The sequence below is a fragment of the Hydra vulgaris genome, chromosome 06 (genome assembly GCF_038396675.1).
Source record: "Hydra vulgaris chromosome 06, alternate assembly HydraT2T_AEP".
NCBI lineage: Eukaryota > Metazoa > Cnidaria > Hydrozoa > Anthoathecata > Hydridae > Hydra > Hydra vulgaris.
In genome coordinates, this window is record NC_088925.1 from 54,870,997 (window position 1) to 54,890,000 (window position 19,004).

Below are 19,004 nucleotides of genomic sequence, written 5' to 3' on the forward strand. Positions count from 1 at the left end.
CCACAATAGGAGGCCTTGTTACAAATGTAAAATACATAAGCATAAGGGGGACATGAAACATTATAAAATTAAATTTTTGCTTTTCATAGATTTTATCATCCTTATGGGTGTGAACTTTTTTAAACTATCGAAATTTACTAAACTAGTTTAATTGAAAAATTAACCTATAACAATGTAGAAATGTACAACTTTCTGAAATTTTTATTTTGAGTTTTGGTTTTTTAAAATAAATATTTTTTTATTTTTTAACATTTAATACAATACTCCTTTGCCTATAAGTACTAAACAAGTAAAAATATAGAAATACTTAATTTTCTTCTATTAAATATTTACAGTTTTAAAAGTACCAGATATTTTCTAATTAATAAGTAATAATTTTAAATATCGCAAGAATCAAAACCCCAAAACAAGTAAGTTATTTTATAAATCTTTTTATTTATAGTATAATATAATCTTTTTTGTTTTGATTTTTAAATTTGTATTATAAAAATTAGCAGATTTAATTGTGTGTATATATACATACATACATACATACATACATACATACATACATACATACATACATACATACATACATACATACATACATACATACATGCATACATACATACATACATACATTCATATAAATATATATAAATATATATATATATATGTATATATATATATGTATATATATATATATATATATATATATATATATATATATATATATATATATATATATATATATATATATATATATAAATATTTGTTAAGCAAAAATGCTGATCTCTGTATGTTTTGAAGTCTTCAGTCCCTAATATGTATGATTGTCAGATTAATGTGCTTTTGATGGTGTTCTTCATTTCCAACAAGGCTGCAAGCAACCTTTATTAGAGTTCTAAGTTACTGGAAGAGAAAAGATGAAGTTTATAAAGTAAGATAACGATTATTAATTTTAGTGAGGAGCATTAAAGTCACCAACAACAACAATATTGGCTGAAGGATAAAGAGAACGTGCTTGGTCAATTTGATCAAAAATAGCATTAAAAAGAGTGCAGTCTATAGATGAAGAAGCGATATAGAACAAAGAGAAAGGTTATAGAGTGAAGTGGTGCTAAACGTAAACACACAAAAGAATATTCTGTGGATTCAAACCTAGTTTCCTGACAAATGGGTGAATTCTTACGAATGTAAATGCCCAGGCCAAGCACCATTAACCATTGGATTCTTTACAAATTAAAGGAAGATAACCATCATCACTAAGATCACAAGATGAGACAGCTGAACTCAAGTCTCGCAATGAGTAAGTAAATCAGGTGAACTTTGTAAAAGATTCAACATAAGAAATAGACTCAACATAAGAAAGTTTACTTCAAAGACCACTAATATTAGTGAATCAGAGATTTAGAGAACTTTGTGATGACAATGGGTTTTTTGTGTTTTATAGTTCTTGATGCTTTAATCATTTTTTAAATTGTTTAAAGAACTTAACAATGAAAGCACAGATACTACTCAGTACACTGTCTAATAGTTTAAGCAATTGTCTCATTGCTATTAATAAGCCCTAAGCTGTAACAAAGGGCTCCAAATGTGATCTCAGAGTTCGAGAAACCTGATACCAGCTGGCCTAAGGACCATAAAACTGAGTCTTAGAGCTTTACTCTCATTAGGAGATGTTAGAATGAGTTGCCTAGTCATAAAAGCAGAGATACAACCAAAACCCATGCAATGAGTCAAGAAGATCCAGTGTTCAACATCCTAAACTGGAAACAATGTATATAAATATATTTATGCCAGCCTAATAGAATATATATATATATTATTATTATTATTATTATTAATATTATTATTGTTATTATAAAATGTATATTAAATTATTATAATATATATATATATATATTTATTAGTATATTATATTATATATTATATTATATATTATATTATTATAAAATAGAAAATTATCAAACATTGTAAATCTAACAACAAAAATTTACCACCTTTGTCTGTACGAAAAATATTTTGTTTTATCATGTTATATATTAAAAACCTACTGAATTAAAAAAATAAAATCGCATCTCAGTGTCTGCATTCAAAAAAATTCTTATTATCTTTATTTGACACAGGAAACTAATATATGTATATATATATATATATATATATATATATATATATATATATATATATATATATATATATATAAGTATATATATACATATATATATATATTTATATATATATATATATATATTTATATATATATATATATATATATATATATATATATATATATATATATATATATATATATATATATATATATATATATATATATATATATATATATATATATATATATATATATATATATATACAACCTTGAGGTCAGCAAAAAATTGCTGACCTCCTTTCGATGTTTTGTGGTAAGAACTTTGTATCAAATTTTTTTGCCAACCTGATGCCGACCTCTAAAAGATTGAGGTCCTCAATTTTCCTAATTCGAAGGGTTGTATATATATATATATATATATATATATATATATATATATATATATATATATATATATATATATATATATATATATATATATATATATAAATATATATATATATATATGTATATATATATATATATATATATATATATATATATATATATATATATATATATATATATATATATATATACTACACACAGAGACTCTTAAAGATATTTATTTTAGAAATAAATAAATTGTTGATTTTAGGGCACATTTTTTTCTAATTTTGGTGTTGGAATTAATTTTATTCCAAAATTTAATCTCAAAAAATAATTTTAGATTAAAAGTTACTCATCCTAATTTAAGCTGGAGGCTTTTTTTTTCATTTTTTATCTAGAGAGCAAATTTTTAATGGTTAATATAATGCAAAATCTTATACTTTACTTTTTACAAATCAATAAAATATTGAAAAAGTTTTTATATCCTAATTTTTTGGTTTGTTTAAATTTCTGTGCTCATGGGTCTATTCTTGTTTGGGTAGATTAATGTTGTTTTCTTATTTACATATATCATAGAAGTGTTACAGAAATTTTTGGCAACCAGGTTTTTTCTTAGTGTTAACTTATTTTGTCAATCCTAAGAACTTTTATTATGGTAGCACTACTAGAACCATATTTATATAGATTCATATGAGGTTCTAGTATTTTTAACTATTAATAAATCAGGGGGTTTATATCAACATTTCTTCCTAGGTAAGTTGCTTTTGTCGTTCCTAATGAACTTCACCTATTCTAATTACACGATAAAACATTTTTATAAAAATGTGATACATTCCCATTTACATTATTAGACTCTTTTATTAGATCATGATAAAGAAGCGTATATACCAATTTACACAAATGAAGAACCTGCTGCTCTTCCACCAATAATAGAAAATGCAGATGAAATTCAAGTAATATAGCTGTGTATTTTTTTATTTTAATAAAATGATAATTTTTTTTTTAATAATGATTATTTAGTATTAATTTTTTTTTAATATAATTTAGTATTAATAGTATTAACAATTTTTTGCTGATAAAAGCTTTTTGTAATCTTTTTTTTTTTGTACAGATAAAACGTTATACAATCATAAAATGTATTTTGGATAATGAACGCATTTATATGAAAAATTTAAGCAAGCTTATTTTGGTGAGATATTTTTTTTTTTTAATTTCTTTCAATGTATCAAAAAGTTATATCTAAAAAAAATGTTGATTTTATGATAGGAGTATGAAGAGCCACTCAAAGAAAACAGAATTATTGGTTTGGATCGAATCAAAGTAATATTTAAACATGTTCGTGAAATTTATCAATGCCATCAACTTTTTAATATGGCTTTGAGTGATCGTGCGAATAACTGGCAGAATTCAGATGCAATTGGTGATATAATATATGCTTCAGTATGTTAGAGTTATTTTTTGTTAGAATAACCAATTGGCTATAAAACTAGTTCAGATTCTGTTTATTCAAATTTTCTAACATCAAGTCTTTGTTACTTTAATGTTTTTGCAAACTTTTGGTCTTTGACATGAATTTGTTATATAAAATTGTTATTCAAAATTGTTTTGCAGAGGCCTACTGTGCTCAATTTAAAAAGTTCAAAGGGATCCCCAAGTTCCAATGCGTTGTATTTTCAAGACTTTTCATAGTTTAAAAATTTGTAAACTATGAAAAAACTTGAAAACACTTAACGGAAAGAAGTGAATACGACTGTTAGTTGTTTAAAACAAGTTGCTCTAATAAAACACTTAACAGAGAGAAGTGAATATGACTGTGAGATGTTTAAAACAAGTTGCTCTAATAAAATGTGTGTGTAATACTTTTGGGACTAAGTGGAAAAATACGCCTAAATTTTTCAATGAAAAAACACTGTTTTTTTGTTTGTTGTTGTTTTTTTATTAAAGTTGTTATAAAATGCCAGATAAAAGTTAATTTAAGTTTTTCCATTTTGTCAAAAGTGACACCTGAGAACTGAATAATGTACACCATTGATTAAACAAACCTGAAATTTTATTTTGAAATAATGAAACTATGCCTAATATTAGACTTAGACGCAGAAGTAAAAAGGTGATTTTTTTTGTTAGTATCTTGATATATAATTTATTTTCGTAAGTTTAATTAACTCTAAATTTATTTTCTAAGGTTTATTTAAGAAATAAACACACAACTTGTCTTCCCACTTTGAGAAACACACAACTTTTCTTCACATTTTGACATCTCTTTAAGCAAAAACTCTTAAGAGATTCTTCAAAGCATCACAAAATTTTGTTTATCCATGACTAACTTCAACTGCATGTCGCAAAATTGACTTGGCAAATAGTATTAGATTTTGGCTGGGATATAATTATCTCATGGAGATATTCTAGTCAAATATGGATATAGAGTTAAATCCAGTGAATTTTTACCAAATTCACTACATTTAACTCAATCTGAATATTATTATTATTATTAGTTTTGTTTGCCGTGCATAAATAACATTTTAATTTATTTTACTTTAAGTAAAGTAATTTTTAAGATTAGTAGCATGGTTCTAACTATAGATAACATTTTTAGATTTTAATTTTTTATTTAATAATTATAATAAATAGATGTAAATACTACCTTTAGTATTTTTGTTTTTTATTTATTTTTTTAGTTGTTTGAAAGGTTTACTTAAGGTTTAAAAAGGTTTACTTAAGGTTTTAAAGGTTTAATTTTTTTATTTTAGTTACATATTTTATTTAGTTTTCAAAATCTGTGGTGATTAAGGCTTATAGTTCTTTTGTATGTCATTTTCATAATGCAATGGATAGCATTAAAGAAACATGCAAGCTTGTTCCAAGTTTTCTAAATTTTTTGAAGGTATTTTACATATTTACCTTATGTTGATGTTTATATCATATTGATTGCAGTTCTAAATTTGATAAATAATAAATTTTTTGGTAATTTTAGGAGAGAGTACTTTATAACAGTTAAAATTTACTTTTATTGTTTGTTGATATTGCTTTTAAAAGAGTTTATTATATTTTTGCGTTAATGATTTTCTTGGTTTCCAACAAGTCACCAGTCAGAAACAAATTTTTTTGACAGTGACAATCATGTTATCAAACTATATGAATCAGGAAAGCAAGATGAAGGAAGCGAATTCCAAAGAACTGATGTTCAAGGAAAAAAACTAGACGAATAAGAGTTTTTAGAGCACTTAGGAACAGTCACAGAAAAAGGATGAGACTTTATTGAATGATGAGTAACGCGAGAATGAATTTTAGTAAATGGCTTAAGAGACGCTAGCTCTTTAGAGCAGTGTCTATTGTAGTATTTGTAGAAAAGAGAAAGAGAAGCAACACTACAATGATGTGATAATAGCTGGAGGTTGGCTGCAAGAGCAGGTCCGACTATGTTTACAATGTGTTTTTGCACCTTGTCTAAAGAGAAAGGGCATCAATGGAAGATCTGCCCCAGATATGGCAACAGTATTCCATACAAGGACAGTTTTAAGATTTATAGAGAAAAGAATAGAGATGCAATCTTAGAAGATTCTAATTTTGAAATGGATTTGATATATGGCTTCCAAGAAAGATTGAAAGTTAGAGTTAATCCTAGAAGATGAAAAGTAGATGACTCATTGAGTACATCACCGTTCATAAATATAGGAAGATCTAATTTATTGCGATGACAATTGGCTGAAAAAAATTGGGTTTTATCTGAATTAAAGTTCATCAGCCACTGTGAGCCCCAGTGAGACCACCAGAAGTGAGATCCTTTTCAAGCTCTAATGCCCCCTCCAAGCAATCTTAGAGTATTGGCGTCTTATCATGACAAGAATAAATGGTAGTATCATCAGCAAACAATGCCACCTTAGATGTGAAAATATCTGGAAGATCATTAATGCAAATTAAAAAAAGTATGGGGCCAAGGATTGAACCTTGAGGAACCATTGCAGTTACAGAATAAGAAGAAGAGTGCTGTCCATCGAGGACAACTTTTATACTATGATTGGAAAAGAAGGACTCAATTATATTAAAGATGCTATCAGATACACTATAAGAAGAAAGCTTATGGAGTAGACCAGCATGCTAAACTTTATCAAAAGCTTTAGAAATGTCAAGAGTGATAGCCATAATCTCTCCACCTCTATATAATGCACAATAAAACGTATCAGTTATTACTGTTAGCAGATCAGCTGTAGAACGAGAAGATCGAAACCCATGTGGATGATCAGAAAGTAAGTTATTAGATTCAAGATGAGAGATTAAGTGTTTGTTAATTAAAGATTGGAAAACCTTGCTTACGATAGGAAGAAGACTAATGGGGCAGTAGTAAGACCAGTCAGATCGCTCTCCAGAATTTTTTGAAAATAGGGATAACAGATGCTGTTTTCCAGCATGCCGGAAAGCAAGACTCCGATAAGCACATGTGAAATAGTTTTGAAAGTATGGATGACAGCTCTGGAGAACACTTCTGCTAGACTAAAAAAGGTATGTTGTCTGGATCACAAGCTGTAATAGTCTGAGCAGGAAATCACTTTAGATACAGACGCTGGAATGATACAAATGTCAAGTAATGGATCAACCTGATTGACAACAGTATCAGGTAGAACGCAACTAGTGGAATCAAGAGATAATATTGATGAAAAGTTCAAACAATTCAGCTTTGTCTCAAGGCAAGGTGACAAAGTCTAAACCATACAAGAGAGGTGGAATAACAGATTTGCTCTTATTATTGATACTGATAAAGATTTTCCAGAAGTCACTAAAGCCTACCTTAGTGGTATGAGTTTAGTTATTCAGAGGGCTCAGTTTAGCTAGGATAAAGTTCCTTCTGATGCCTGAGTTGTTGTATGCTTTAGTAGGTGTGAGTGTTTAATAGGCATCAGATCTTTATATGTAATTGTATAAAAAGCTAAATTTCCAAATGATTAGAAGATGAGTTGAATGGTAAACATTTAAGGACATTTATAAAAGAGGTTTACAAACATTAAAGATAGACATTGAGGAATAAAATTGCTTACCAGGTAATGAAGATTATAGATTTTTAGAATTATTGCTAACAAAATAAAAAGCGGTCTATCTTTCGAAAACATGCAGCTTGGTTTTAGACCAGAAAAAAGAGTAAAAAATCCAATATTTATTGTTTAAGGCAAGTTCTAGAGTGATTTTTTAAAAAGAATATTGTTCAGTGGGTAGCATTCATATATATATATATATATATATATATATATATATATATATATATATATATATATATATATATATATATATATATATATATATATATATATATATATATTAGTATATATTTATATAAATATATATAAATATATATGTATATTTATAAATATATATATATATTTATTTATTTTATATGCAACTCTCTCAACCTTAAACTCTAATGCTTGTTTAACACAATGTGAAGAAATGTTGAACAAGGTACTTCAAAGATGTAGGATAGATTTGAATCTCAGTTGTTAGCCAAATGTTTTACCATTAGTCTACAACATCATTATGGTATACAAGTTGCTTTTAATATTGTTAGTTTTTTGATGAAGAAAATGTACTGAATATATTGAGAAATTGGAATTATTAGTGGTGTTTTGGTATGTTTTTATGGTATGTATGATTGTTTTGGAGTCTAGCTAATGGATCAGAAGAACATGAAAAATCATAATATTAACTAGTGGATCAGAAGAGGTATTAAGTAAAAGTAAGGTGTACCTGGACCAAATTTAGTTCTTCACTTTTAACACCAAGAAATAGTGAGTGCATCTAATTAGGTGCATTAGGGAAGATGTTTAACTAAAATCTATATTATTCCACTACTTAATTCTAATTGGATCTTACAGTACTAATATTTTTTTCTGTGTTATAACTTTTTGTTTTTCAAAAATCCTAAAATGTATACATTATTATAGTCAGTTTTAGCACAAAAATTATACAATATTACAGTACAAAGGAAAAAATCCCATAAAGATAGTTGATGAAACTAGTTTTGTAAGTTATTAGATTTTATCAAGACATTGTTTGGTCGTAAATTGTAAGATTTACAATGCTCTGCATTTTTTAAATTTAAATATTGAGTTTAGTCCACCTTTTAACTTCTTTACTTCAGATAATTCAGTAATAGTATGGTATATATGTGTGTATACAAATGTGTGAAATAAAAAAATTCTTATTTAAATATGACAATATGGAAAAGTTCTGGCAATGCTTTATAAATGGATGTTCTTTCTGGTGTTGACCTGTAGAGGATTTGCACTTAGTAGTTTTAGTATTAAGCCCTAAATTCTTACCTGCTCCTAAAAATTAATTTCTGTATTATTTATATAAGTGTTATAAGTTTTAATTTATTTTTAAAAAACTTTTAAATTAACATTTAGTATCGTCATTATCTCCATAACCACCAGTCTTTATACCATTTAATGAGGCAACCATTGATGGTTATACCACAGCTTGTTGTCTTGGTTCAAGCACTTATGAAAGTTACTCCATTTCCACATTCAGATAGGCTGGCATTACAAATGTCTCTAACGCAGCTGGAATGTTTGTCTGAAACTCTAGCAGAAAAAAGAAGAGATACTTTATTGAAACATAAAGTGAAGCAATTGGATATGCACTGTATTGGCCTTTCAAAGGTTTTAAACCTATTTTTATTCTTTAATTTTATCTTATTATTTCTTTAAAGTAATAGAGTTATTTTAATTTTTTTTTTTTTTTTTATTTATTACTTTTGTTTTGTATATTTAATGAGTTAACTTTTGTTATTATTGTTGTTTTTATTAATTTTACTGTTGTTCTCTATTATTATTATTGTTGTTGTAGTTGATTTTTTTTTCATGATTTTAAAATTTTTTTATCAAGTCATTTGCATCAAGTAAAAGATATTTTGTGCGACAAGATAATATGATACAATGTGTAAGATATATTGCTTTCATATTTGTTGGCAATAAAATAAAAATTTCCATACAATGAATTTTGTTTTTTCTATTTTAATGATGCCAGGTTATTAAAGATGGGAGTATAACAAAAGCAAAGCATCGCCAGTTGTTTATGTTAAGTGATATGTTGGTATGTGCAAGTCTTTTACATAAGTAAGTTAAAAAATGAACTTTTTTCAAGGTTTTAACAAAAGAATGTTTAGAAGCAAATTATTATTTGAAAAAAATTTATATTAAATAAACTTTACTTTGAGACACCAGAAATTAAAAAAAATGTCCAGCAAAAGGTACGAAGTCAAATGGTGTGTGCCAATTATTGATGTAGATGTAACTCAAGAAGGAAAAGGCATCTCTTTAAGCATGATACAAAACAAGAATTTCAACAAGCAATCTATTTTTTGTAAGTATTTTTAGCTGGAAATAAGATCAATAACTTATATTTTTTGTTCTTGTTGTTTTTATAAAAAAAGATTTATTAAATTATTTATAAAAATTAATTTTGATGCTTTGATGTTCTTTTGTTGTTTTTTTGTTTAAATATTTTATTAGAAAAACATTTTTATTTAAACATTTTATGGAAAAAAAAACAAGTAGTACCAAATACATTAGAAAAAGAAATTAAAAAATTTTTTTTTTAAAAATCTATACCAAATATCATTGTTAGTCCTTGTTATTTAAAGTTAATAATTTGCACACTTATAAATATTTATTAATATATATAACAACATAAATATATAAACAGTTGTAAATTTATATAAATATATATTACAACATATGATAAAAATATAGGCTAAATCTTAAAATACATTTTTTTTTTTTTTAAAAAAAGTCAATACACAATGGGCTTGTTACGAAAGTATAACAACTAAAGTTAGATTTTGCATGTCGATGGTTTTAAACCATTACAATTCTTATTTTCAATAAAAAAAGTAAATGATTAGACAAATATTGTGGTTGAAGTGAAAATTTATGCAAATTAAAAAGTTAATGATTATTCAAATTATATAGTTAAAAGTGGAGATTTATGCAAATTTTAAAGAAATAGTTATAATATGAAAAATAAAATAATATTTATGTTAAGTATTGCACTTTTTAAATTATTATACTGTTACTTTATTATCTGCATTTATAATTAAAATCAATATACAAAAACAGTTTTTTAGCAACATACAATATGCTTGTTATGGCATATTTTATTGTTGTTATGACATATTTTGTTATGTAATTTTTGCTTTGATTTAAGAAAATGTTTTTATTCTTGCTAAATCCTACTTTTATAGCCAGGTATATTTATGTTTAATGCTTTATGTAACAATTTTGCAAAATAAGCTGCCACCTGGCGCCATATATATATATATATATATATATATATATATATATATATATATATATATAATATATATATATATATATATATATATATATATATATATATATATATATATATATATATATATATATATATATTGTAGGAATTGTGTTAATATTTCCAGTAAGAATACTTAAACAGCATGTTATAATTGGTAGAGCAAATAATATAGCGAAAACTAAATAATTATTTAGATATATTTCAATTACATAACTAAAGTTTCACGCAATAGCAATCATCAGATGTAACAACAACAAAAAAGTAGCAACAAAAGTTATATACAAAAAATGCTATAGAGTGTCCGCTTTGATAACATTAAAGTTCTTTATTAGAAATTTATTTTCATGGTGGCATTTTGACGCAAGCTCGATTCGTTTATTAAGCAAATTTAATGGTGATGTAATAATGTGGTATTTTTCTGTCAAGCATAAATTGCAAAATTTAGCACCAGGTTTGAATGGCTCTGCTTGATTGAGAATATTTCATTTTTGTATAGATTCTAAAGTTTTATTTTTCCATTCCCACACAAGTTTCGAAAGTTCAGTGGAGTTGGTCTTACCTTCATAAACAAAAGAGTTTTTATGTTTATTCCACCTGCCTTTAAAATTTTTTTCAGTAAGCCCAATCTAATAATACCCTTCTTCTTTTTGGTGAGTTTTTGTGTTGCAAATATAAATAAGATTTTTTGTAAGCATTTCCATTGAGTGGGCATAAGGTGGTTTGTCGACACCTGCATAATTGAATGGCTTTTTTATGAGAATTAAATAGCATGTTTTTATTATGAGAAGTAATAATACTCTTGATGCTTGGAAGCTATAACTAAAAAAGTTTGTAAAATTTAAGGAAACATTTATAAATTGTACTCAAAAATGTTTTTACTACATTTGTTCTGACGTTAAGCGAATAGAGTGGGTTAAACCAGATGTTTCTTTTTTGAGATTTTGTATAATATTTCTGGATATTTGGAATGAAATTAATCTTATCTTTGAATCCACAACAATTGAGAGCATTATTATAAAATGGTGCGGCTCTATAAAAAGCTTCTTTGTTTGAAGATATATTACTGATGTAATAAGAGATCATTTTTGGTATCGATTTAATGTTTGGTGGATGATTGGAATTAATGTTAAAATATAAGGGATTATCTCCTGATTTTCTATGTGGTTTACAAGAGTTCTCAGAAAGGTCAAATGTGATATCAATTTACAGTTTTTAAGTTTGATCTGATAGTGATATTAAGATTAAAATTATCTTTAAAAATTTTTATTAGATTTTCCTTTTTTTTTTCCAATTGAGGACCATTGATCTTATAGAAGCAGTAAAGACCATCATCTCTATATAGTATTAAGACCATATATTTAGGCCAACTAATAAATGTACTTTCATTCAATACGATATTGGCAAGTTTTACCCTTCAGTTTTGAAACAACTTCTTCAAGATTTTATAAACCATGTAGAACAGTTCACCAAAGTTCCTGATAAATCAATCGAAATTATTTACCACACTAGGAAATCTTTACTTTTTTCAGGAAATAATTTGTTGATTAAAAAGTCAGCAGATCCAAATTTTGATGTCATCATTGGTATTTTTGACGGAGCCGAATTATGCAAATTAGTTGGTGTCTGTATTTTATACACTATTGCCAAAGAATATGAAAGAAGCTGACAAGCAAAAGCTTCGTTTAAGAGGCCAGTTAGTTTCTTACCTGCTGTTTCACTTGAGATTGCTGAATTCTGTGGTGAAGAGAAAAGATTATTAGAAGAAATCCACATCCACCATCAATTTTTACTGGCCTTTAGGTTTATGAAGGAAACAACAGTTGCGTCCTTTAGGTTTGTGAAGGAAATAACAAATAAGTTGAATGCAGAGCATCAATTTCCTAGTGGTGCTACTTTATCTAAGATAGATAGCAAGAAAGTCTCTGCATTTTTTTCTAATTCTATTCAGTGCTGTTCAATTAGTGATTCAACATGTAGCCAAATGAACTAGCTTCCTATTGTTTTTAAGGTTCCATTAACTCCAACTGGATCAAAGTATGAATAGAAAGTATTGTCAACACTTCTTGCATAGGTTTGTAGCACTGATTGTTTACCTATAATTCAACTTCAAAGCACAAATAAAGAAATAGGCATCTATATCTGCTGCAGACAAAGATAAAGTAAAACCCAAATAAAGTTATGTTCAATCTAGGTTCAGAAATGAACATAGACTGGTGGTTGATTCAGGGTAGTGTTCACATTCAAAAACAATTGATGTCCTTTTACTATGCTTTATGTGTTTGTCAGATAAAAAAGAAAATTTTCCAGACATTGTTGTGCAACTGGTTAAAAAAATGGCACTTTTATATTAAAAAGTATCATATAAAGTTCTGCATAACTGAGTGCTTTAATTGTTCACATGTTTGTAGTTTGGACTTAAATTACATATTTACGAATAACATATAAGTATTTAATATAAATATGTAGACCGAACACTTACTAAGCTTGTATCATTTGTAGAAAACAGTGTTGAAGCCAATTTAGCAATATTTCTATTTGGTTCTATTAAAAATAAAAATTTTGACAAAATATGCTAATTCATTCTATTGCATCACTAAATTGGCCAAAAAGTTTTATTTAAACTAGAATTAAATTTTTTTTTACAGGAAAAAGTTTATCGCTAATCACATGTAATAAAACTAGCTGATCACATTAAAACCTAAATGTTAATGGTTATTAATGTTATTATTAAGGTTGTTAATGGGCAGAAAAAAATGCATAGATAAATAGTTTTATCTAGTTAATCTCAATTTTGGCCATTGTGCAATTTATTATAAACCTTGTTAAAATTAGAGAATTTGTGGACAATGTGTGATTTTTTTAATGTTTTTTGTTTGTATAAAATTTATTTACATATTTAAACTTATTGGGCCTACCCTAACACAGTTTCCTGTTATCAAGCGCAAGACAAAGAATAATGTTATGATGTGGAATAACTTTAAGTGGTCTCATTAATCAATACTTTTTTGACATTCAAGTCAACAAAGTTAATTTGCAAACTCGAAACAACTTTTTATGGGTTCAAGTAAAATTTCAGTATATGGATTTTAAATAAGGTGGTGCTTCACTACACTGTTCTTTTGAGGTGAGAAATTTGCTAGACAAAAAGTTTCTTAACAATGAACAAGGTCCAATAGAGTGGTAGTTGGTTTGTTCACCTTGACTTTCTATTCTAGTCGACTTGTGATTGAATAATCAAGTGCTAGGAGAAATAAATAACAAAATTTGTAAAAAAGTATGCAAAAATGTAAAAGATTGATCTCCAACGCTGTCTACTACTGAATGTACAATAGAGTCTAATTCTGTCTTTTTTTCTTTGTCATTTAAGTTTAATATATAAAAAAAATACAAACATATTTCTTATTTATTAGGTTATTTGAAATCAAAAGCGCTTAAACAGCTTCTCATACGTTATATTTATAAGATTAGTTTTTAAAAGCTATTAACCAAAATGTCTTTGATTACCAAAACTTGGTATAATATGATTGGTTCATTTTTTCATTAACCTAAAGAACTAAAAAACGTCTTTAATTAATTGAGGTGTTTAATCTGATTAGACTAAACATTGATATCCTTATAAACTTATGAGACTAAACATAAATAGTCTTATAAACTTAAAGAGACCAAACATAAATATCCTTATAAACTTGATGAGACCAAACATAAGTATCCTTATAAACTTGATGAGACCAAACATAAATATCCTTATAAATTTGATGAGACCAAACATGAATAGCCTTATAAACTTGATGAGACCAAACATAAATATCCTTGTAAACTTGATAAGACCAAACAGATGATGATAATAATGAAGATGCTGATAATTAATATCAAAAATCTGTATCAAATTTTAAACTAAAAGGTACTGATAATCAAATCATTTAGCTTATGACCAGATGCCAATGTAAGTTTCAGTTGATTAACATTAAAAAAATGTAATTTTCATTTTTAACAATGTCTTATATGGTTAAATATGATTTTTCTTGTCCCTTAGTTAAATGTTTAATGTTTATTGAATTTTACAAATTTGAAATAACCACATCTTATATTGGAGAGATTGTAAAAGTTTGTCTATATTAGGACCAAAGAGCAATGGCAATTTTTTTACTGAAATAGTTCAAACCATTAATAGTTTATCTGGTTAGCTTAAAATTGTAATTATCTAAACTAATGCATGTTAAAAATTGTTTAAACAATTACAAGTTTATAATTATATTTACTATATAAAAAGTATACAGTAATTATTTTTATTTATTATATATTTATTATTTAAAAATTCACAAACACTATTTACATTTATTTTGTAATAATAATAAAGAAATAGTATTAATGTTTTAAAATTTTTTAAATTTAAATAGCAAATTGTCCTACTTCTGAAAGAATTAATGATATGCAACATGATATTACTGTGATTGGTCAAATATGTGGTCTTGTCGCCACACTTAAAAGATCTTACAAGGTATGCATTAGTTTTTTTTTGTAACTATATATATTTTATTGTTAATGTAAATCAAATAAGTATTAAATTTACAAACATTTTTAAACACAGCATAAATTTATTTAGATGTTTACTAATGAAACAATTATCAAAACAAGAAATAAACATAGTGTAATAACAAAAACAAGTAATAAACATAGTGTAATAACAAAAACAAGTAATAAACATAGTGTCATAACAAAAACAAGTAATAAACATAGTGTAATAACAAAAACAAGTAATAAACATAGTGTCATAACAAAAACAAATGATAAACATAGTTTCATAACAAAAACAAATAATAAACATAGTGTCATAACAAAAACAAATAGCAGCACAATAAAGTAACACATTAAAATGTGCTTAAAATTGTAAATTTGAATAAATATATATGTAAATATGGCTGATTTGAACTAAAATTGAACGGAACTAAAATAAGAACCCTTTTTCAAAACCTTTTTTCCAGTACTTTAACTTTTTTTAAAACCTTAACAGACACTTTACAGAAAAAGGTACAGTGTATATTTATAGATAATTTATAACTTCTAATTATCTTTTATTAAGTTTATGGATATCCATAAAGTAAATGACTGGTTTAAGGATGTAAACAATGTATTGCGAGGAGAAATGGCACTTGCAAAGATGCATTGGATTGAGTTATCGATACCCGATATAAAGTGAGTTTTTTTTGTTATATATAATGATATATTCAGGTGCGTGTGTCACAAGTGTGTTATGTGTGCACATATACACACTTTTTTTTAAAGTTTATTAGTTTACTAGTTAAAAAATTAAAATTTTTAGTAGAACCAAAATCTTTTATTTTATAACTTAAGCACTGTCCAAATTTAGTTTAACAGTCAAATTGGCAGGACTTAGTATTCAAGGCTAAAAAGATTTTTTTTTTTGTTGTATATATGTTTACTTAGGTAGACTTAGGCAGATTTAGGTAGACAGAGTCTTTATAAATATATTTTTTACATTTTGAGTTTTAAAATCGTTTTTTTTTAATCCATTTTTAAATTCAGCAAGTTTTTTCAAAAAATTTAAAAAGGAAGTTTATATATGTATACATATATATATATATATATATATATATATATATATATATATATATATATATATATATATATATATATATATATATATATATATATATATATATATACAAGGCTCGAAATAAGTGTGAATATCGGACATTGTCCGGCACTTGTCTGGTAAAAAATATCAGCCATTTTCTCAGACATATATCTTATGTGCATTTATTTTCTAATCATTTTATTTGTTCTAAAATTATTAATAAATTCAGTATTGTATAAACTTTATTTTTTGAACTTTTTATTTTTTACACAAACCAAAATTGAAGTTGAACCACGTTAAGAAAATACATCATTTTTTTGATTTTATTCATTTTTTAAAAGACGTCAACGCATTACATTTTTTTGAATTAAGTAACCCGGTTTTTATCATTCGTATTAAAACGTTGTAATTAGTTAATTTCAATTTATAGTTTAGTATTTTTTTGTTTTTTTTTTTGTTCGATGGTTTTTATAAATTTCAAACAAATATTTTTGCTTTTATAAACCCCTTTTTATAAATTTATTTTATAAAAATTTTAACGTAATAGTTATTTTGATGCTTTTAGTAACCAGTACTTTTTATTACACTATTAAATTTGAATTGTTACATAACATTTTTTTCGCGCTAAAAATTTTCGCTATTAAAAAAGTGTTTACAAAATTAATCCAAGAAAAAGTTTGAAAAGATTAATACAAAAATACATATTTATATAAACGTAATTACTTGTAACATACTTTGATAATTTAAATAAAATGTGTTTATTGTAAACATTATAAATAATTTGTTACTTTATTTAATAAAATAATAAGTAAACTTAATAATTTATGTATTTAATATATTTACATAGTAATTGATGTATTTAGTAATTTTGTATTTTATTATGCATTTTTATATCATATTTAACTATGTATTTAATTACATTATTTATGTATTTAATATATTTACGTAATATTTTATGTATTTAAAAGTTAACAAAGCATTTCGCATAATATAGTAATTTTTAAAAAATGAAATATAAATATATTTTCCTTTTCAAATTTTAGTTTTTTGAGCTTAAATTTTTTCTTTTTCTTTAAGATTTTTTTTTTGATAGATTATTTATCTTATAAATTTACTTTTTATTTTCAGCTAGGGTTTCTAATCGGTTTTAACTGATAACTGACAACCACAGTTTTTGGTCAAAACCGATATAAATAAAAACCATCGGTTTTCAAAAAAGGTTTTTGCATTTTTTTTTTTATGTCTTTCGAATGTTTATTTATTATAGAAGAGTATAAAAGATCAAATTTGTAAGTAATTAAATTTTTATTTTATTATTCAGATAGTATTTTGCTGGAAAGCATAACATGTCTTTTCATTTTCAAAATAATTCAAGTATTCCATAATTATTTTTTCAAATATTGAATAAAACAAAAATATATTCAAATATAAAGTATTAGAATACTCAAATATAATGGCTAATAAGTTATATTAAAGAGTTTTTATTCCTTAAAAAAACATACGGGTATTTTTAGTGTTTGTTTTGGTTCAACAAAATAATAATCTATAGGTATGTAATAAAAATAATTCACAATAATGTTTCCTTTTTTTTCATTGATTTTTATTTCTTATTTTTTATTTCTTATCCTAAAAATATATTTTGAAAATACATCTCCTAGATAAATCATGTCATCAGTATGAAAATTTGCTGCCTGGTATAAAATTTTCAAATCAAAAGTTGAAGGTATATGTAATAGATGTAGTTCTGCTGTAAAATGTTCCGGTGTATCCACAATTACTTTGCAGAGTCATATTTTGCATCATGAAATTACTATCAATAGCCCTTCAACTGGAGAATCAAGCAGCAGCTCAAATCCACCACCGGAAAAAAAAATTAAAACCATGGACAGTTATTTACAAAAAACAAACCTTAAAGAAATTCTAGCTGATATAGCTAGAGACAGTGTTTCAATTTATATGATAACAAACAACAAATTTATTTGCTCATTGATTCAACAAAGAGGAAATCATCTTCCTAAAAGTCCAACAACTGTGATGAATTTAATCCATCAAGATTTTTCTGATAAAAAGGAAGTGATGAAACAAGAAATTATTGAAAAAATTAAAATGGGACATAAGTTCAGCTTAACGCATGATGAATACACATCTTTGAGGCACAGAAGGTACATTGGTGTCAACCTGCATGAAAGCGAATGTAAGAAAACCTATAAAACTAGCCTCATTAGGATTTATGGTTCCTGTCCAACTGAAAACTTAATACAAAATATTAAGGATCATTTAAATTCATTTGGTGTGTGTATGCAAAGAGATGTAGTAGGTTCTACTCAAGATGGTGCAGCAATCAACAAGAAACTCATGCAGTTAAAGGACATAGTTGATCAGTTTTGCTTTAATCATGCAATGTATCTTGGTGTATGTGACATGGTATACAAGAAAAATAAAGACATTAATGTACCAGTTCCCAAGGAAACAGACAGTGGCTCAGAAGAGGATGAACATGGAATTTATGATGACAATTTTAGTTTTAAATCAGTAGACAATGAGATTAATGTTGACTACCCTGAAATTTTATGAATTGACAAAAAGTAGTGAAATTCATAAAAATGTCATCAGTTTGTTATCAAA

At 25.6% G+C, this 19,004-nt stretch overlaps 1 protein-coding gene across 2 annotated transcripts in view; it reads left to right on the forward strand.

Moving 5' to 3' along the window:
- The window catches only part of LOC101240135 (rho guanine nucleotide exchange factor 10), a 77,525-nt gene that overhangs the window by 36,753 nt on the left and 21,768 nt on the right, over positions 1-19,004 (forward strand). For both annotated transcript variants that reach the window (XM_065800491.1, XM_065800492.1), the window contains exons 5-14: positions 3,326-3,414; positions 3,573-3,650; positions 3,728-3,901; positions 5,226-5,342; positions 8,857-9,111; positions 9,338-9,391; positions 9,479-9,567; positions 9,669-9,814; positions 15,181-15,281; positions 15,864-15,976. In XM_065800491.1, coding sequence (XP_065656563.1) covers positions 3,326-3,414; positions 3,573-3,650; positions 3,728-3,901; positions 5,226-5,342; positions 8,857-9,111; positions 9,338-9,391; positions 9,479-9,567; positions 9,669-9,814; positions 15,181-15,281; positions 15,864-15,976 — 1,216 coding nt within the window. The remainder of the gene's footprint in view (positions 1-3,325; positions 3,415-3,572; positions 3,651-3,727; positions 3,902-5,225; positions 5,343-8,856; positions 9,112-9,337; positions 9,392-9,478; positions 9,568-9,668; positions 9,815-15,180; positions 15,282-15,863; positions 15,977-19,004) is intronic.